General features: G+C 45.2%; 2 protein-coding genes across 5 annotated transcripts in view; one reads left to right on the top strand and one right to left on the bottom strand.

The window, feature by feature from the left end:
• Positions 1-21,827, top strand: part of CDC7 (cell division cycle 7) — a 310,273-nt gene that overhangs the window by 256,611 nt on the left and 31,835 nt on the right. For all 4 annotated transcript variants that reach the window (XM_069641776.1, XM_069641778.1, XM_069641777.1 and 1 more), the window contains one exon: positions 10,328-10,410. In XM_069641776.1, coding sequence (XP_069497877.1) covers positions 10,328-10,410 — 83 coding nt within the window. The remainder of the gene's footprint in view (positions 1-10,327; positions 10,411-21,827) is intronic.
• Positions 10,525-11,396, bottom strand: LOC138541717 (proteasome subunit beta type-4-like). The gene has a single exon (XM_069641780.1). The coding sequence runs from the start codon at positions 11,386-11,388 to the stop codon at positions 10,624-10,626; it is 765 nt and encodes a 254-aa protein (XP_069497881.1). The 5' UTR covers positions 11,389-11,396; the 3' UTR covers positions 10,525-10,623.

Genomic DNA, 21,827 nt, shown 5'->3' on the forward strand with positions numbered 1-21,827 from the left:
ACCGGCATCTACGAGCAGCACCAGTAGTAAGGGCTCGTCGATGACCAGACCGTCAACTAAGCCGAAGGCGTCCACGACAACTCTTCAAACCTCGTCATCGACGAGTAAGTCCTTGTCATCAAAATCGTCATCCACAAAGCTCTCGTCGACGGAACCAAGGGTTCATCACTCGTCGACGAAGTCATCGTCGACTAAGCAATCATCCTTGTTGACGAAACTGTCCATGAAGCAATCGGTGTCTTCGACGAAACCGTCCATGCAACTATCGACTCCCATGTCGACAGATGAAAACAAACCCGAGACGCCGTCCATGGACATCCCAGTTATACCGTCCAATGACGATGACACAGATATACCAATGGCAATGGCCCTATACACTCTAGAGGTTCATAAGGAACCAAGAGTAACTCAGTTGTCTCCCTTAAGAGAGATGGCAGAGCTGCCAGACATCATTTTACAGGAAGATTTTTCTGACACCAAATTCATGCGTGAACAACCTATTCTCACCCCGGAGGAGAATAGTCCACCCTGGCATCCCACTTCGGAGTAGCCCACAGATCCATAAGACCCAGCACTCGTGGAGTCAATGCAAATAATTATTGATGAATTCAACAGGTGCCAGAGATGGAGGAATTTGTCTTCCACCGCAAGGGACGCAAGATCTCCTCAGAGATAGCACGCCGAGAAGCTCTCCTCCAGGAGCAAACCTCAAAAAAGACTGTTTCACCTGAACCTCCTCACAGATCTAGGAGCAGCACATGCAGTGCTTCACTGACGAGTCTCTCCACCGAGGTCTTCGCCTAGACCAAGACCATGCTCACCTACAAGGGATCCTACGGTATTGCCATCAACTGCTTCGGTCTCTGACTCGCAGGAGAACCCTTTTAGGGTTTTCTCAGACTCTGAAGAAGGGGAGATTACTCACGACCCAGATACACAAAGCGAATGGGACGATTACGTAATAGAGAAACCCAGGAAAAAGGATTCTTGTATCGTTCCATACAATTATCGGAAAGGCGGCAGATCTTTTCAAGTTACAAGTTACGTCAGAAGAAAATAAATCAGTTTTTATATGAACATAGGGGTAAATGTAGAAGAACGATCACCACTATTCCTCTTTTAGATACCATATGGGACACAGGAGCAAAGATATTAGCTACACCTCTGTCCACACCTACTCTCGTCTCACGGTCAGAAAAGAAATACAAAGCGCCGGACACTGCGCCACTATGCCTAAGAGGGCATACAAAGCCAGAATCCGTAATCACAGTGGCAGCCAGAAAGAAGTTGGTGATCCCGTCATCTCCTTTGTCAGCCTCTTCTGACAGAGGGGAGAACATTAGAAGCTATGGGCAGGGAAGTATCCTCGTCAGCTTCTCTTACCATCAGGGCGGCCAATGCTCTGGCCATGATTGCGCTCCTTGATCGTGAACTATGGCTTCGCATGTCTAAGCTATCCAAACACCTACCGGGACAGTGAAGTTACATCCAATCATATGATTGACGCAACGGTAAATGTAGCAGAATCAGGTTTTCGTCATATGGTCCATTGTACGGTCCTAAGAAGACAAGCCGGGATGAAAGCAACAAACTTCAGGCCAGAGGTCCAAGCTCTGAGACTGGATATGCCCTTCGATGGACACGATCATTTTGGCAAGAAGATTGATGACCATCTCAAAGGAATTAAAACGGACACTGATACAGCTTGAACTATCAGCTCTCTTAAGAATAAGGACAAGGAACGCAGATCCTTTCAACCCTTTCGAGGATCATCAGCCAAGTACAGAGGTTTTAACCGTCCACCCTACAGTCAACAAAAGAAACAGGGCAAGGCTTTCAAGATAACGGGTACCATCAGTCGATGACCGGGTACAACCAAAGGGGGAGACGTGGCTTTGACCAGGCCAAAACCCAAAACAAACAACTCATATTTTCCCCACTCACGTCACACCCTGGTGGGGGGGGAAGAATACGCTGCTATTATCAACACTGACGGACGAGAACATCGGACAAGTGGGTGTTGCAAGTGGTTTGCGAGGGTCACACTATTGAATTTCTGGAACACCCCCCATCCATTGCTCCCATTCCATGCAGGGTATACCTCATGAAACACATGAAAATGGAAATCTGCAAGTTGCTTCAAAAAGCACCCATAGAACCGGTTGCAGGAAAAGAAATGGAAAGAGGCTTCTGCTCCCGTTTTTTCCTTGTGATAAAAAACAGCCAGTGGAGACCAATATTGGATTTAAGGGCGCTCAACAAATCCATCAAGCGCATCAAATTCAAGATGACATCACTATAAAATGTCTTCCCATGTTTAAACATGACTTCCTAGCCACTCTGGACTTGGAAGAAGCCTACTTTAATATTCCTATCCACCCCGCTCACAGAAGGTTCCTCAGATTTTCAATAGGAGTCACATTTTCAGTTCTGTGTTCTCCCATTCGGGCTAAGGTCAACACCAAGAGTCTTTACCAAGTTCATTCAAACTCGCAACCTTGGTGGTAACAAACACGAGGAACCTTCTGAAGGGACTAGGTTTCTCAATAAACTAAACCAAATCCTGTCCAATACCCGGCAAGACGGTGCTCTTGCTGGGAGCAGAGCTCAACACCTGCATACCCAGGGTACGTCCTTCAGCAGACAGAATATCGGTAATACTTCAACTGACCTCATGGTTCCGCGACAACGTAACCGCCACGGTACGCTCTTTCAAATCACTCCTGGGCATGATGTCTTCATGTATATTTCTCATACCAAATTGCAGATTTCGCATGAGGCCAATACAGGAGAACCTGGACCGCCAATGGAGACAAGCACTCTGGTCTTGGAAATATATAATTCAGCTTCCAGCAACCTTCCACTAAACACTCCAATGCTGGAGCACACCTCAAAATCTGTCGCAGGGAATGCCCTTTCAAGCTCTAACGTCAATGCTTCTCCTCAGAACAGATGCATCGCTATCAGGCTGGGGGGGCGCACCTGGCAGATCTGCAAACAAAGGGCACGTGGTCAGGCCAGCAGTCCCAACTACATATCAATGTGTTGGAACTCAGAGCAATACGCTGGGCACTGAAAGCCTTCCTGCCTGTACTAGCAGGGCAAGTAGTAACAATCCAGACGGACAAAACAACCTCCATGCATTATACCAACAAGCAGGGAGGCACAAGATCAGAGATGTTGTCCCAGGAAGCGCAGAGGCACTATAGCACAAAGTTCAGATCAAAGCAGAACATCTACCGGAAGTGGACAATGTCTTAGCAGACAAGCTGAGCAGAGACTACACCGCATCCCCCGAATGTTAACTGGACGAAGCAGAAGCACAATGGATATTCCACGCGATCGACCTCTTTGCCACCAAGGGCAACAGGAAATGTCACATGTTTGCCTCCAGATATCCAGAACATTTGTCCCCAGGGGATGTCTTCTCAGTAAACTGGACAGACAAGTTTCTGTATTCTTCTCCGCCGAATCTGCGAACGCAAATACTTTGCAGATTGGAGGAACAAACGTGCAAAATGATACTAATAGCACCAGAATGGGCACGTCAAGTTTGGTACCCAATTCTCCGGCACTTGTCCCAGTGTCCCCCAATCCACCTCAGAGCTCACCAGAACTTTTTGACACAGCAGGATCACAAGGTTCTCCACCACGACCCAGCAAGTCTGTCGCCCAAGGCGTGGTTCCTTAGCAGCGAAAACTAACTAATTTGATTTTTCCTACAGAATGCTGGAACATCATCAAGTCCTCTAGGGCTCCGTCCACACGGACAACATACATCTGGAAATGGACTCGTTTCACCGAATTGTGTTCGACCTCACTGGTGAACCAACTCACTACGTCTGTGGATCAAGTGCTACCATACCTCTTAAACCTAGGCAAAGCGGAGCTCTCCCTGGCTTCCTTTAAGGTGCATTTATCTGCTAAATTGGTCTACACAACCAATCCAAATCAACCATTCTTACTCACCAACCCGGCTATTAAAATATTTCTTAAAGAGTTGCTGCATACCTTTCCACTGATGCCAGCGCCAGTCCCTTCTGGGAGCCTGAACATGGTCCTGGCGGCATTCATGGAATCACCATATGAGTCCATTCATAGGTGTGACATGAAATTTCTATCCTGGAAAACTGCCTTCCTAGTAGCCATGACGTCAGCCAGGAGGATCAGCGAACTGCAAGCCTTTTCATCAGAATCTCCTTTCAGCATGTTCCATAGGGACCTTGTCATCCTTAAAACGCATCCTAAATTCCTACCCAAGGTGCTGTTGGAAATGTCACCCCCGGAGCGTATCGTGCTCCCGACCTTTTTTTTCATGAACTACACGTCTAATGCAGGGAGAACACTGCACTCACTAGACGTAGCGCAAGCCTCACATTTTACATACAAAGGACCAAGGAGTTCCGTTCCTCTACAAGGCTTTTCATGGCATTCTCTGGTCGCACAAAAGCGCGGCATATCTCGAAACAGAGTTGCGCACGTTGGGTGACTCAATGCATTAGTCACTGCCATCAGTCTAAAGGCGATCCACTCGCCTGACCTCCTTCAGCTCACTCCACCAGGGGAAGAGAAGCTTTGGTCGCGTTTCACGCAGAAGTACTGATAAAGGACATCTGCAGAGCTTCGACTTGGAGCACACTGCACACATTCGCCAAGCATTACTGCTTGGCTGAAGATGCCTAAAAGGAATCAGCGGTCGGACAGGAGGTCCTCGCCACCTCTTTGTGTAAGGTAGGAGCAGCCTTTTCCCGCCTATCCCTAGTAAATGTGACCTATTTGAGTTGCTGTATGCTAGGGTCACCGAAGACCCCTTCAGGATGTTTAGCCATTTGGCCATGCTTAATTGCTTGGTTTTCTGTTCAAGCATCTGAATCTATGAAAGATCCAATGCTGGAGAAGTCTTACCTGTAACTGTATTTCTCCAGCATTGGATTCTTTAATAGATTCACATGCGCCCCCGCCCGCCTCCCCTGAGAGGCTGCTCCAAGGCCCTGCAGTCATCAGACATGTAGTCTACTCGCAGCTCAAAATCTGAAGATGGCTGCCTGGGGCGGAGCTTAAGCCCTGCCACCTCATTTGTTAGGGTCATAAAGGACCAAAGTGAGGTGGAGGGACTACACAAGTGAATGCCTCATTGGGCATAATGGACAGTCTACACTCATTTTATCTATGGAAATAATGTATATATTTAATTATTAATAATTATTTTAAATAACTGAGGATTCCCGGTCTGACGACGGGGAATATTCAAGCATCTGAATCTATGAAAGATACCAATGCTGGAGAAAAACAGTTACAGGTAAGTAACTAAGACGTCTATGTAAGCTTTAAATTCTAAGTCAGAAAGTGTACATGTTTGGAGTAGGGGCTGACAGCAGGGTGTTGGTGCGAGTAGGAGCATGGGGAAGGAGTTTGTAGGAAAAGTAGATGTAGGAGGTGGTGTGTTAGCGACTAGGTTTGGCTGGAGGCACCTGGAGGAGGTTGGCTTGAGACTAGAGGCTAGCAAGGCCATAGCAGGAAAGATCAGGACTTTATAAATGGGGTACGCTTGGACCAACACACAGGGTAGGGGTGGGACCCAGCTTTGAATGGGTCAAGCCTATTGTGGGGAGAAGTGGGGAGAAAAAACAACCTCTTGACGTGGCATCAAGGAGCGAGTAGGACTGGAGCAGGAGTCCAGGTTGTGAAGGGGGAAGGAGTCGGGACCCTTAGGGAGGGAAATGCCTAAGGCCTTCTAAACTCTGTCTCTGGGAAAACGAAAAGAGGGAAATCTTATTGCTTCAGTAGTGAAGAACCATATAGATTCCTAGAAGAACGGTGTGGGAACTCCTTCATTGCAAGGATGAAAATTAAGGTGGAAGGAGGATTGTTAAGGATTCCAATCGGGCGTCGCACACTGGACCAGGACACTTGGTCTTAGCCTGGGATGTGTTGCTCAATAGGAATGCTTTTTCTTTCATTTCAACGAATTCAAATTGAGCGGTACCTGACCCGTTTCACACCCCCTTTTTACAAATACCCCGGGTCACAATGGGCCATGAACCAGGCCGGTTGGTGAAAATACAATATTTATTTATTTTAAAATTCACAAAAATCACACATTTTAATATTGGGCTGCAATCACCAATGGGGTGATAATGACAATGGGAATGAAAGCAATGCACTTGGTTAACTTTCTAGTATAACATATCCAAAGCACAAATGAATAGGAGCACTTTTTGAATTAGGATAGATAGCACCCAAGTTAAGGTTTCCCCCTGCAATGTTCCCTCAACCCACAAATAATCGAATTCTGAGTGGATACAAAGAAGCAGCAGTTAGTCAGGGATAAGAGGCAGCAAACAGGATCAAAATCAGACCTTCCCTTGCAAAGGCCTAAAATGACACTCGGATTTTGCTAAATAATTAATTATATATGTGTTTAACTAAGGATATGCATATGTTTTATCACAGTATCAGGTATTGTATATCACTAGCAACTATAAGGTAAGGTATCACAAAAGCATACAGTTCACAAAGCAGGTGGAAATTGAAAACCCAGTGCAGCTGAATTCACACATGGAAAAGTTGCATTTACACTTTTTCTGCTTTAAATGTTAAAAACGTTTTTTTAAAAAAACGGGTGAAAACACTGAATTCGAATGCGGTTTTTGGGCTGGGGAACAGATGCACATCACCGTGATAATGTAGAGGTGAATTGAGAGAGATTCGGAAGGTAGAATGAGGTTCGTTTTTAGGAAAATGAAACAGTTAAAAATGAGAATCTGTTTTGAAAGAAAGGTACATTTTACTCAAACTAAATTATTTAGACTATATTGTTAAAGAGGGACACAGTAAGATCCAAGGTTGATTCGCGACGTCAACCTTGTCACCCCAGCGTACAACTTTATGTGGAAATTAGTTTGATTACTCAAAATATGACTAAGGAGTTACTCGAGAAGATGAATGAAAGAGTTGAGCTAACACTAGAAAACAAGAACAGGGTGCACAGAGAATTAAACCAGTCTATACAAATTATCAGGTTATGGATAGGGTTGCTTAGAGAGTGGAACAAAGACAAAAGTCAAGATGAGGCAGACTGTGTCATCGGATGTGGGATACTCAGTCCACTTTTGAATCTGGGATTTTGGACAGTCAACCGGTTCTGGTCACAAAAGATTCTTGTCACCGGATAGCAGACTCTCCTGGCAAGACAGCTGGGCAAAGGTCTGGTCACCGGATAATCAGGACAGCTGGATGTTAGGGTTGCAGCAGGCATGCAGTCAGGGGGCACGTAGCCGGTCTGGTTTCGGGATGCTTCCCGAAAGAATACCACAGATTCTCCCTTTGGGTAATGGGATTTTTAGTGGGGTTTCAGGATTGCGGCCTTGCTGGGATGGTCAGCAATGCTTTGCGCTTGCAGTGGGATCTGGAATCAGCTATGCTTTGGCTTTGCAGTGGGATTTGGAGTCTGGCAAGATGACGGTAGAAGGTCAGGAAGGCACGCAAGGAAATTCAGGAAAGAGTCTGTCCAGAGTCCTGTCAGCCACCCTTTATATAAAGCATGGTGACATCACAGAATTATTGGTGGGCAAAACTGAGCTAGGCCTACCTCCAAGACTCGGATAGGTCAGCCTAAGTTGATCGACTGCTCAAGGAGGAGTCTCAGTTTATGAGGTTGCATTTTATGAGGTGAAAAGCCTTCCCACAGTTAATTTTGCCACATTTTTGACATAAATGGCACATTTGTACAGTTGGCGCATCTTAACAAATTACATAAGCAGGTTACATATTTTATGTAGAGCATAGCAGTCCAATCCTCACAGTTGCAGGACCTTGTTTCGCCCTTCTACCAGTTTTTCGCACTTTTCAGTGAGAATTATATTACTTAAAATTCTATAACTTTACACATGTGTATAAATTATTATTAGGCATATCAGTATTACATTTTACGGTGGCATCCTGTACACTTTCCTCAGAATATCCACTTCTTTGCCATTTCTGTTCCCAACATGGCAGTGAGGTCTGCGACTTCTTAAATTAAAGCCCATAAAATCACATTTAAACTGTTTTTTTGTGAAGTCCTGTTGCAAAGATAAAAGTCTTAAAAGTTTTATTAATAACATAGTCTTTGGAAGCAAATGGGCTGCCCTTTGTCCTTCACTGAACCATTTTTTTCTCTTCAGCTACCACCAACTGCCACCTCCCCCAGAGGGAGGATGGGGGTTTCCCAGCTTGATTGAAGTTTTATTGCCCCTTATCCACTTTGCATCTCTGTGTCCCAGAAATCCTATTGTAAGAGACTGGAGCACAGACCAAAGTCTGTAAAGGTAGCAATTATCACTTGTGTTCTAGGATCTACTGTGAGGGGCCTTCTGTTGCTAGCATCCTCCAAGCAGAAACCTGTTTTAAGCTATTTTCCCCCACGTAGCCACTGCCTTATAATTCCTTACCTTGTTTATTTTTGTCCTGAATCTGAAGAAAGCCTACTGAGTAAAACCTCCCATATATATATTTCACAGCACAATCCCCTTTCACATTGCTAGGCAAGTATACGTTTTTATTCAAGATTGTACTTTTTAAAACAAGCATTTTTTTCTTTGGTTTGCAAAAGCCCATTTTGACACATGTGGTAAAAGCTGCCATTTTCCTTTCAAATTCGGTTTTTCCATCTGACTTCCCAATATTGTTTTGCAGCCATAGTTAGTTTCTTGTAGGCAGCAATTTTTTTGAACACAAATGTACTGAATTTGACACAGCCCAGAGAGCTCGAGTTTCTTTGAATTATTGGTCTTTGACACTTTGCAACTCAAAAAGTAAAGCGTTTCCCGTGCAGCTGAAAATGAAGCTTCTTTTATTTTCCCAGGTTTGGCTTCACAGAGCCTGTCATTCAGGGGTCATGCTTTCCCTCTGCTGAAACACCACGTAGCTATGGATGGGCATGGCAAGGCCATATTAATAAAAGTAGTTTGGTGAAAAACAGATGAAAATAGCATCAGAGCAGCATTCTTTTTAATTTGAAATGTTCCCTTTTTCCATGGGAACCTTTTTGTTTTTGCAAGCAGCAGAGCAGCGCTGCTTTGATTAGCTTCTTTTGGGTGCACCACAGAACGCACTCGCACCTTTCTCTGTGTGCTCCCGGGTTCCAACTCGCCCATTTTGTATTTGGCAAGATGGTTCGGCCATCCTTTTGTCGGTGCAAGGCGCAGTTTTGACGCAACGGTGCCCCCAAGGAGCCAGCGCAGCCATTTTGCTGTTGACTGCAGAAGCGCAGCTTCGTTATGGAGAAGAATTCTGTTGAGTGGGTCAATGTAGCCCACAGGATACCTGAGAGAAAATTTGCACAAAATCTGCCCAGCCAGAGTTTGAGACCATAGCAAGTGTCCCTTTGAAGAAAGTGGGTGAAGGGTTCTGGTAACCCCTTTAAGTCTGAAATTGTGTTGTGTATCAGCTGGGGCTTTACTTTAGGGCACCAGAAGACTCATTCAGTTTTCTTTGGTTTAGGTCTTCAGGACTGGTTTGTTTCTTTGGGCACCCTATATTATAGTCCCAAAATAAAGGAACTGCATTTCAGTCTTGGCCTGACTCTTGATCTGTCGCCTTCGTGACAGTGATTCAGAAGCCAAACACCAACAGGCTGTGTCCCTCTCCTCGCTTCCCATCTCACTCCATCTGTGGACATGTGCCAGGAGTTTTGGCTTATAGGTGGCACTAGTTATCACTAATATCTAACAACGAAATATGCTCTCTAGGGCCTACTGTGTATGCTGAAAAATAACGGTGTGGAGGATGGGACCCTGGTTCCTAGTTGATTGAGCTGTCGCCAGTAGAGCATTCTAACCTCTGGTGCACAGGGCTTCAGGGTAAAAGGTGCTTCTAAAAGTCAGTGCCTGGAAATCTCACTCCCACTTGCCTTGTGGTCATTACATGCATCTGTCTTTAGGCCAAGGCAGCTGCTTGAAACTCTGTAGAATGACACACACCTAGTGCAGAAATGATTAACTGCGTCTCGCAAGGCTGTATCCATTATACTTTAGAGCTAAAATATTAGCAAAGTGTGTTGGGGAGATAGCAGTTCCAGTCAATAGCTGGAGTGTTATGTAAATATTCCAAGGAATTGTTCATCACTAAAAATAAAAGCAAGAGCCATGCCTTGGGCCAAGCTTTTTAACTGCCACAGTGCTTGTTCGTCACCTTGCTTACTTTTATTCGATTTATTGTTTATCAAGGAAATTGGGAACAATACTGTTGAAACCATGATTTCTGGCTATACCCATTTTAAGAGCTTTTAACTGAATCCTGTTGGGTTGTTCCTTGTTTACCTCTATTGTTTCTGCTTAATTTGAAGACGTCAACAAGTGGCTGCCAGAGCAGGTACACCTGGATTTCGAGCACCAGAGGTCCTAACCAAGTGCCCTGATCAAACCACAGGTACAGACATTATTCACTTTATTTGTTTTTTAGCTTGTCTTACTGTTTTCTAAAAAAAAAAAAAAAAATGTTTATTTTCCATTTTAAAAACAAAAAAAATCAGAATTCCACCCATTGCCCCAAATTACAAATGTTTACTAGTAACATAACAAGTACTTTAATTCAGTATAGCAAGGAACATTCTGCACCACAGGATACCAGTTTCTTCCAGAGTCATTCAAATCCACTGACTAGATGAGCGATATCCCAGTTGGTTTCTGTAGAAAGCGGCCCCTTTATCTCTATGCCACTTTCGGTCACAGTTGCAATTTCATATCTGTTGTAGGAACGTGCATCTCTGTAGTACAGAACTTTCATACAGCGCTCTATCAGATGCCGGGCCTCGTCTTTCGTTAAAAGGGGGTTCTTTTCCACTACTTCCCTCATCAGTGGCTGAGCCAGGTAGGAGCCAAATCCTGTTGCAATAGTAGGGGATTCATATGCAACACCCAATTTGTCAACATAGCCAAGGAAGCTCTCGCCGTTGCAAAAGCCACCAATGACAATTGTGTTCCAGAGAGGGTTCATTCGACTCCTGCGGTTGTACATGACTCGAGTCAAATAGGAGTGAATTGCTTTTGGACTGTAGTTGTGACCATCACCAACTAATTCCTCATCAATTACCATCTGATCTATGACACGTTTCAGGTACTGGTAATCTGCATAGTCGCCAGAAGCCCTGAGCATGGTATTGTCATTTACTTTCATAATCCTGGAGATGTTGCGAAATCTGGCAAGAGAGCCATAAGATCCCAGCATATCTGATGCAATGATCACCCCGCCATCAAACTTCACCCCGAGGACAGAGGTGCCTGTTACCAGTGGATTTAGGGTATGTGTGAGCGGTCCGCAAACCTCCTTCCTTCCAGGGAGGCTGTACAGCTCGCCTGGTGCTGGACCCCCAGCCCAGAATTTCAGTCCCCCGCTTCCTTCCATCATGTTCGGCCGGGTATTAGCTTGTCTTAATTAACAATAGGTTATTTAAAATTCAGTTTCCCAACAAGATTAGGGATTTTTTTCAGACCACATGACATTTGCTATATGACACGTTTATATGACTTGTTATTTCTGGTTACCTCCCCAGCTTCCATTTAGATTTTTTCTGGAGTATTTTGCAGGTATCTTCTACACGCAATTACTCTTAAAGCATATCCATCAAAAAGGTGCTTCAGCAAATTACTGGTCCTTAATATAGCACCCATCTCATTTATTTGTAATATTTCTATACAGCTGTTGTGCCACTGGAACGAGGGGGGCTAATATGATTGCTCCAGGAGGTTGTTGTGAATGAGAGTTTTTTAGTTGAAGAGCTACAGTAAAAACAATTGAATCTTCGTTTCTCACAGCAGCAAGGAGGGAGTACCAGTCTTATTTTCATGTAAAGTAAAAATGTTAAGGCAAGTTTGAATGTAACTTGATAGTGTATATTAAGCTCTACATCAAAAGTTAAACGAAAGCACACCGTATCCGAAGTGAACTGTGCAGCTGTAAAACAGAACTGAAGTAATGGGCGCGGTGCATGCTATATGTACTGTTGGCGATGTCGTGCTCTAGAGCGGATGGAGACCGCCGAGGGACATGGAGTCGGCGACGCAACGCACTCTCTACCAAGAATTTGTTTTCCGAAGTAGCTGACACTGGAAGGAGATTGTCAAAGATGAGAAATACATGGGAGGAACATCCAGTCGAAAGAACATTACCAGGGGTAAGTGATTTGTTCTTATAATGGTTACATTCCTCCAACAGAGTCCTCTTCTTGGAAATGTCAGCCAGGCGCAGACTGGTCTGGAAATGTTTCAGCAGTCACTATGTGCTGATGGCATCAGTGGTGCCTCTTCTGCCGGAAGTGGCATCCTGTGTGTTTGCGTATGTTTGCCACGTGTTTCCGTGTACCTCGGATCCTATTACCAAGCGACTGGTGACTGTAGGAACATACATGATTTTTGACCTGCATATTGTTTCCCCTGACCCCAACCTCCTGCCAACAGTTTTAAGACTTGCAAGGATTGTGGAAGGCAGGTGTCATTCTCCGACCCACACCTGCACTGTGTATGTGCACACACATGCTTGTGACGACTTGCTAATCCGTAAACCAGAAGGCCCCGTGGGAGCATGTGGCTAATGTTTTCTTGTCCTTCAACTAGAAGTTGTAGGAGAAGGGCATTAGACAATTACTGTGCTGTATGTTTTTTTTATTTTTTTACTGCGACCCCCCCCCCCCAAAACATATATGTGGGGGGGATGGATACAGTATGCAATGACTTTAGGGAAGGCTGTGGGGGGAGGGGTCTTTCCCCTGAGATATATGGGGTGAAAAGAAGATTGAAATAAGAATTCAACATTTTCAGAGGCTGAGTAAAAACGGTGCAGTAATTGCCTAGATCCTAGAATAAGATGCCAGAGAAGACCAATCTGCCACTCCCAAAGAGACCTCTGTTCCAAAGCGCCATTTGGGGCCAGAGGAGAGAGATAAGAGGCACCCTTGTTAAAGGAGTGTGCCAGCTGTGCGAACTCTTTTCTTCCAGGAAACCTGCGTCACTGGTCCAGGTCCTGGAGGACGAGTTCTCACAGAAGACTCTGCTTACCAGCTAGAAGTGATCAGTGTGAAACCCAATTGCCAAAATGATTCTCCCTTTCTGGATGAATGGGAGGCCTCTAAAACAGCTCTGCTTATTTCAGCAGGTACATGTCTCCCTGACATTAGCTTTGGAGCCTGCTACTCCCACCTCAGGCAAGACTCAAACTCTCCTCTATGTGCCCAAGGGCTTGGGTCAGAGTTTTGCACCAAGTGAGCCAGTATCCTTAGCTCGATGATTTATCGGCACCTGTGTTCAAGTCCTGGGTGCACACAGACTAGTGCACATCCATAGGGCAATTGGAGTTGATTTTAAATGACAGAGGAAGTTGTTCCGTTTGCCCTCAACTCGTCGGGTGCATAGGAGCACTTACATTGCCTGAGTCATCGTGATAGATCCCGTTGACCTGGCCCTGCTAGAAGTAGGAAATTGACTAAAGGACACCAGTGTGTTGAACCCCATCCGAACTAGAAGATTGAGATGAGAACCATGCCTGCCTTAGGCCCTGATGGCAGAGGCATTCCATGGCGTAACGGCCAGAACAATTGATTTGCTTGGCTTACCTGCTTCCTTAGTGGACTGCAAAGTCCACAAACTCAGATATTCTACAGCCTAAGGTAAAAAATGTATTTCTCTTGCCTTTTAATGAGAGTAGCTGTAAAGAAGTATCATCTAAAAAACTCTGGTCAGACCACATTTTTTTGTTATCTTCCCACTGAACTTCCAAGAGCCTAGTTGTGTAGGTTGCTATGGTGAGTTGATCCCTCGCTACTTTTCCTGCAGTATCTCCTCATTAGAAATGTAAATGTGTGCTGGCACACTGTTTTTGCCACTTTGAAATACACAAAATAGCACATTATAAGCTCACCTTATGGGGCATGCCAGCGAGGTAACATGGCATCTAGCACCTGAGGTACAGGGACCCTATTAGCAGCTCATCTGTGACCAAAAAGAGAACAAATTCTACAAAAATGTTTAGATACTACCAACTGTGTAACATTGTTGATATGCTTGGGTCAGCCATTTGCACGTACATCAGGTTATGCATGTGTAAATCTGCGCAGTATGTGTAAACAAAGCTGCTAAACATGCCCTTCAATGGCATTAATCGATATGGCAGCATGGCGTTGTAAATTTTGATAAATTGGAGGCTTTATAGTTACCCTGAAATCCCCAGGGATATAGCATCCCCTGCATCATCTATTGTACATCTATGTACCTGACCGGCGCTTCTACCAGCCCCATTCTTTTTCTCTCACCTCTGTGAGGAATCCAATGGTGTCATCACTTCTTTCCCGGTGTTGACCTCTCCACATGTGTCCAGTGGATGGAAGCCACTACCTATGAGGGAGGATCGAATGGGAGGAGGCAACCTTCAAGGGAGTGAAACAACATCATTGGTGAGACGCGGTATCCCCGCCAATCAATGGACCCTAAACTCCCTTCTTACAACCTTAAGAACCACCCCTTCCCAAATGGTCTCATGGGTTGTACTTCTCCTACTATTCCCCTATAACGTACTGGGACGAGGAAGAATAAGAGTATCCTGAATGAAGATCAATTTCCCTGTACTGTGACGAGAGAGAAGTATGGAGGAATGATGTTCACTCCTAATGAGAAACACTGTTAGCAGTCTAGTCTTTCCCACATGCTATTGGCCAGAGCCATTGTAAAAGGAAGGAAAGACTCAAGTGTGAGAGAGGCCCTCTGGGGGGACTTGGCTACAGGAATCATCTGGTGTAGAAGAAGTGACCTTGGACTCACTTTCCCAGAGAATTGAGGGGGGAACCCATGCTCCTCAACAGTTAGTGGAGGACTGGGGAAACCCCAGGAACCGCTTGGGGCCCCAGAAAAGTGAGTGAACCCCTCGGCACCAGCAGTGTGCCAGAGGAAAGATGGAGGCTCCCTCACTGGGGAAGTGCAGCTGAAAGCAGGAGTTGTTCTTCAGCTTGTGGAAGAGCAAGGTACTGGTGGAGTCACAGGAGTCCAGACAACTATAAGGTGCAAGAAGACAGCCTGTTGAGCAACGCACTTTGGAGAGGCTTGCGGAAAGCAGAGCAGAGCGCAGAGAAGCAAGTTGTGCTTCCTGAAGGTGGCAGAGGCTCGGATGCCGTCCAGAGTACAGATGCCCACCGAAGACTCTGAGGAGCCATACCGAGAAAGCTGGTGAGCCCAGGGAAAGGGTTATGTTGGGCAGTGTAAAGAAAGCCCTAGACAGTGGGGCTGGGGTCTGTGACCCACAGTACGAACTTTGGTAAGAACAAGAAGGGTCTGGAACCAACAGTACATACTTGGGGAAGACCAAGAAGGGTCTGGGACCCACGTTACTAGTTTGGGGGAAGCAAAGCCTGAGAGAGGCCAAGGGGGAGAGAAGGCTAACCCCTCACCTCGTGATCTTTGTGAAGCTATGAGAGAGAGAGAACACGAGAGAGAGAGAGAGAGAACACGAGAGAGAGAGAGAGAACATGAGAGAGAGAGAGAGAGAACACGAGAGAAAGAACACAATGCCAGGCGTTTTGTGTGTTTGGGACCCACACCCAAATGGTACTTCTATGAAAAGAGAATTCTACAGAAGATAAATGCTCTTAAGAGTTGAGCTGTATTGAATGTGAGATACTGGGGAAGGGAGCCATATGCCCTGGAATGAGTTGCAGTACAGGAAGAGGGAGCTATCCTCTTGATCCGCTGAATATGGTTAGTTTTGAACTTTTGCTTTTGATGGAAAGACTCCTGGGGAAAGGGAGTCATCCCCATTGAATCTGTGAACTTTGACCATTTGGAACTTTTGTGTTGGAGTTTGAAGGTTTGTGCACTTCACAAAGCTGAGAAAGTTCCCTTTGCACCATAGAGTTAGTTCTTAGAGTGCGAGAGCGACGATAGGATTTGGGACGCATGATGTACGTTTGTTTTGAACATCTTGACACTGGACAGACCCTCAGTTTCAGTTGAGCTAGGGAAATGCCTACTAGAGTATGGACAGCAAGACATTTTCCAACCCTTTTTACTTTGAATAAAAGTTTGAACCACAAGGGGCAGAGGATCTTGTCAAGCCTTGCATGATTAAACTTACCAGAATGGGTGTTTACACCACTCCAGTGGTAGAGGAGATGGCAAAGGGTAAACCTTCAACCTCTATGTTCAAAAACGCTGTCTACAAACCCTTACGAAATCACCTGCAATGAAGTCCACTGCCTTACTCTGGGGGGCATCTAGTAGGGTGGCCAAGGGTGCTGGGTACCTCCCAAGCGAGTGAATGATTACCCTGGGGGTGGTATTGGGAATGTACTCTAGTCGCCTTCATTTAGTCCCAGTGATCCAGGAGGAGATTCACAAATGAAGCCAACTGGGCATACTGTCCATTAAGTCTGCAGAGCTTTGGTGGGACACACCTCATCAGACTGGCCTTTTAAAGAAGGCCATCTGGCACCAGGAGATATCGTGCTGTAATTATGAGTGCAGAGCACACAATGCTACTGGTCTACCATCTATAGGGGAGCACATGATAAACTACTGCTACAGAATTAAAGAGGCAGCAGTGTGGACGTTTATTGTAGTCTATGCTCAACATTTGCACGACAGAGTGACTTGTATGCACCCAAGATGGCAGACTAGGCTCTGTGTTCACCCGCCCACACAAGGCCAATATGCCTGAAAGACATAGAGCCCAATCTGGAATAGCTAAAGCCAAACTAAGTGGGAGAGACAAAGAACCCGGACAGGCACAGAGAACTAAAAATCGAAAGTTCCTAGCCTACATACCCGTACAAAATAGATCGGCATCCTTCCATGAGGTGGCACAAAAACTATGAAAGGATGCTTTGAATAAGAGAACAGTGGTCGTTTCTTCATTTTGAGCTTTATAGTGGAAGAAACTGGGCCTGGGGCTGAGCCTGAACCAGGAGACAGAAGACTGGGGGAGAGGCCAAGAAGGCTGGCAGACTGACCATCTGGTTATAGAAAGTTACCCAGAGAGCTGAAGGAACAAGAACCATACGAGAATAAGAGATTAACAACCAGAAAGTACGACAGAGAAATATTCAAAGGGCTGAAGGAGTAAAGATAATTGTTTTGAGTGGATGAGAAGACCAGTGGTGATTAACAACTAGAAAGTAGAATCGGAAGACTTTCTGTTTTGCCACAGGTAAAAGACTCCTGAGACTAGAAAGACTAAGTCACAGAGAAAAAAGACCAAGATCGAAGAATATCAACCTCAGACTAGTACATGATTGGTGTTCAAAGAACCTCTGGAGACAAATCCTAGGTACATAGACCCCAGAGACCTTACGTGAAGACTGTGCAGCCAGAATTCCCCATAGAGGGGACGCTGAGACAAACTAGGGGCTGGAGAATTGTGGTCTTCAGCAACCCTGGAAGGTTGTTATAAGACCCCAAAGATTTACCAAAAAACGATGCCACCAAATAACTCTGGCGGGTGGTGTACAAAACTGAACTTAAGAACTGTCAAGTTGATTTTCGTATATCCCTGAACTTTACGTTGGTGATCGTAGCAATCAAAGTTATAAGATAAATGTAGCTCCTGGGTATTGTGGTGGATCAGAAGGACGATGTGGACTCTTGTAAGGCATTTCAAGTGTACATTTATTAAAGAAAAGATTATGCCTACTTCTCCCTATTTCTATGGGGTGTTCCCTACCTAACAAACTAGCTATGGTGCTAGTCAGACGTCGATGAATGTCTTTTAAAAGAATCGTTCCATGGTCTAAACTAGTCTTCACTGACCCTACCACTATCTTAACAATGACTCCCTTCTCCTGGTGTTTTGCTTCTCGCAAATTTCTGTTCAAAAGCTGATTATTTTCAAATAATCTCTTGTGACCTCTTGATCAGTTCATACAGTTCTCTCACTACTTCATTAGGCTTGTTTATTCTCAACATGGGGTCTCTTTGACCCAATACTGATATCTTCTTCCTTGTCAATGTCTGTCTGTAGTAGAACTAAAGAAATGAGTAATAAACAAAAGCGTTATTCTTTCCTTTTACTAGTGTAAAGGTTATCCAACCTTTCAGAGTCTTTTGATTCACTTCCCTTATGTAGTTCACAACCTTTACTCTCTGTATTATATCAGTCCGCATACCTCTGTTTGACCTTCCAGACTCCATCGATATATCATACACCAAGTATGCCGATGACACTCAAATCCTCCTCCCGCTCTCCAGTAACTATTAAGAAGACACCAACACCCTAAACTCTGACTGCCTGACCATCCAGGTCTGGATGGCTATTACCTGTTTGTCCCTGAATTACGAAAAAAAACGTGATCCTCCTTGTAGGGCCTGCAGCAGTGATCAAAAAGCTCAACCACTGCTAACCTTCCTTCAACATTGATGGCATCTCAATCCCTGTCTCCCCCTCTGTGAAGACCTTGGGAGTCTACCTAGATGCCACCCCCATCCCTCATCCAACAAGTTAACTCCATTTACTCCTCCGCCGCTTACACGACAAAGCTGATTACTGCCGCCAGACCCTTCCTCTCTGCAGATAGCTGTCAGACTATTGTGCAAGCAGTCATTCGATCAAGACTACATTACTGTAATGCACTGTTTGCAGATACTTCAGCTACAAACATTCACAAAATGCAAATCCTACAGAACAACGCTCTCCGCGCAGCACTCAACATTCCCAGGAGGGACCACATCTCCACGATCAGAAGAAATGCATACTGGCTCCCAGTCAAAGAAAGGATTATTTTCAAAACATTATCTATTGCGCATAGATGCTTGTCTAACACCACTCCTCCCTACCTCTCACAGAGAATCGTGAAAGTCCAATATACCAGGCCTACCAGAGCCGCCTATACACACCACCTCACCCTGCCCAAATTCAAATGTGCCAAAGCAGGCGACTCTAGCTTCCTTTCCATGACAGCTAAACATTGGACCTGACTGCCGCCCGCCCCCTATGGGTTGAGCCCTCCAACTGGGTTTTTCCGGAGAGCCCTTAAAAACTGGTTGCTTGTGTAAATTTTGCATCTGATGTCTTCCTCCCACAACATTCTATCGGTTTCTATCTATTAAAGAATTGCCAGTGACATGTATGTATCAGCGCCTTGATCCCTTAGGGCTTAGTGTGCTTTATAAATGTGAACATCATCCTCCTTCTCTGGCTTTTCTATTGTAGCTTCGCTCTCTTCCTTAATGACACCTTCCTTACTTTGACTGTGACGAGTAGGATCACTCTTATAACGATTATGCACTTCTGTCCCTTTTAGTGTTATACTCTCAGTAGCTTGACTGAGACCAGTATGAATAGTTCTGTAACTATTCTCATTCACTTCTCTTGCTTTCACTGTTATATTCTCGTTGTCTTGACTAGGACGGATATGAATAGTCCCATAACGATTCTCTGTCTCCCTTCCGGGTCTCCCCTTTTCCCTGACACTCTGAGGGATGACGTCACCAGGGTTTCTCTTTGGTCGGGTTATCTCACACTTTCAGCCGCCTGACTTCCTTTCTTCTTTCACCATCTCGTACTCTGTATCTTGCTCTCGGATTGCCTTCTGGTATCACAGGTGCCGGGACGTTACACGGTTCCAATCGCATACTGGTTTTCGGCATAGTTGCTTGGACCGCCGGCCCACCACAGGATCTTTGTGGTCACGCCACCACTTGCTGCTTCTCGCTCTCTCTCCAGCTCTCTCTCGGGTTTCACCACGGCAGCCGGTTTGTACCTTGCAGGCTTCTTAGTCTCCACCCCTCTCAGGTGCTGCGTAGCCGTGAGACTACCTTGGTGCACCACAGTCTCTCTCGGCCACCTGTGTCCTATCGTCTTCTCTGCTTTGTAGCCATGGGCCTTCATTGGCGCACGTCTGTGTCTCTCTCTCGGCCTCCTGCGACCACTCGTATTCTCCACTAATCCTCATTGTCTCAGCTAAATGTACTTTTAAATTTAAAGGGATATTCAGTTTCTTGTTTACAATAACACACACTTGTTCCTTCTTCATATAAGTCCTTGCAGGGTATGTCTGAAGAGGTAATGATCTTTAGGGAAATCTCACAGGAATGTCCTTGTCACCACAGGGGGATTCTCTCCCGGTGAGATCCTCCTTGCCTCAACCTGTAGGGAGCGTGTTGTGGACAGCTCTCACCTCCCTAGCCTCACAGAGGGGGCTCGTGAAGGATACCAGCAATTCTTGACAGTATCCAGGGACGAGGAGCTACCACTGGGGAACAAGAAGCTAGTACATAGCGTTCAGCAAATCTAACTTCTACATAAGATGCAAACATATAATTTTGGCCATTATTTATGACCCCATATCCTTTAAATGTCAAAAAGATGTGTCCTTTGTCCTAATGTTTATTGCTTGTCCCAAATGCACAGAGTTTCCGTTTACATTGGTTTGTTTGTTTGTTATCAGCTGGCATTGGAGCCAAAAGTAGCTCCTGGTAACTGTTGGTATTGGCTAACCAGGCTCTACTAGCCTACAAGCAGGAGCTAAATGGCTCCTAGCTCACCTTAATTTCGAACCTTGTGATCAGCAAAAGCATCCTTAAGTTTTTGTTTGTTTACTCCATCCCAGTTTGTTTTTTGCCCACACTGTGAGACTCCTCAATAAAATACACTGACATTGAACTATCTGTGCTTCCTTATCAGGGATGCTACACCTCTTTGAAAGGTATTTCCCTTTATAGTCTGTTGTGGAGGGCACTATTAAGCTGTATTAGACAACAGGAGCATATCAGTATGCTGCACCCCTCCCGATGCAGTTCCAAAGCATTTTTAGCCCCTATTCTTGCAAAACCCACCTACAAAATCCCCATTCTGTCCCAGAAAAGAATACTGAAGACTTAAGTTTATCCCGGACCTGAGATTTCTGAAGAAGGGCCAATTCAAAATAGTTATTGTGGCCCATATCCTCCAAGGTTTAAAGCTGTAAGATTGAAGTATGTGTCGGTCAGAGCTAAGGAAACAATCCAATGTCCTGATTCACCGAAAACATCTGCAGTGCAAATTACACATTACCAGTGTGCTCTGCTGTCCCTCGGCCTCACTTAGGCTTCTTGAGTATTGACAAAAGGAATTGCTGTGGTGGAGGCCACTCTTTGCAGGACGGAGCATTCGATTGATTGCCCAAAACAGTGACCTGCAGTTTCACCAGATATCTGTTGTGATACTTTTTTACTTTAAACTTATCTTTTCATATTTCTTCTTTTGACATGAGTGCCTTACTTGGCGTTTGCATTTATGATCAAACCTGTGCCATGGAGATATTTTTGACACCTGGTACAGCTCGCATTTGGCATTGCCGGGTTTTGGCATAGTAAACCCATAACATTCAATGGGTCATGCAAAATGTGTGAGTTATTTTAACATTCATTTGAGTAATAGCACATAAATAGTATTAAGTCTATTCCAGTGGAGAAATACTTTCCCTTAATGATGGTGTCAGATCTTCATTTTATGGTACATAATGTCCCACCTCTCTTCTGAAAAAAATATTCTCCTCTACTTGCGCAGGAGAACACGCAAGGTCCATATTAAATGACTCCCTCACCTCTGGCACCTTTCCAGAGGCCTTTAAAATAGCGCTTGTCAAACTGCGTCTAAAAAAGGCATCCCATGACCATAAGAATTAGAGGCCGATCACGCAACTCATTGACCGGCTGCATACTCCCAGCTCACCCGCTACGTAGAATCCAACAAACTACTCGACCCCGCGCAATCCGTGGTTCAGGCCGCGCCATGGAACAGAAACCACTCTGATCTCGATCTAGGATTATCTCAGAAACGCGGCAGACTCTGAGGGTTGCGCAGCACTGAGACTACTTGATCTGTCAACAACC

This window comes from Ambystoma mexicanum, chromosome 1q (assembly GCF_040938575.1).
Source record: "Ambystoma mexicanum isolate Mex_15411 chromosome 1q, UKY_AmexF1_1, whole genome shotgun sequence".
In the NCBI taxonomy this organism is placed as follows: Eukaryota; Metazoa; Chordata; class Amphibia; order Caudata; family Ambystomatidae; genus Ambystoma; species Ambystoma mexicanum.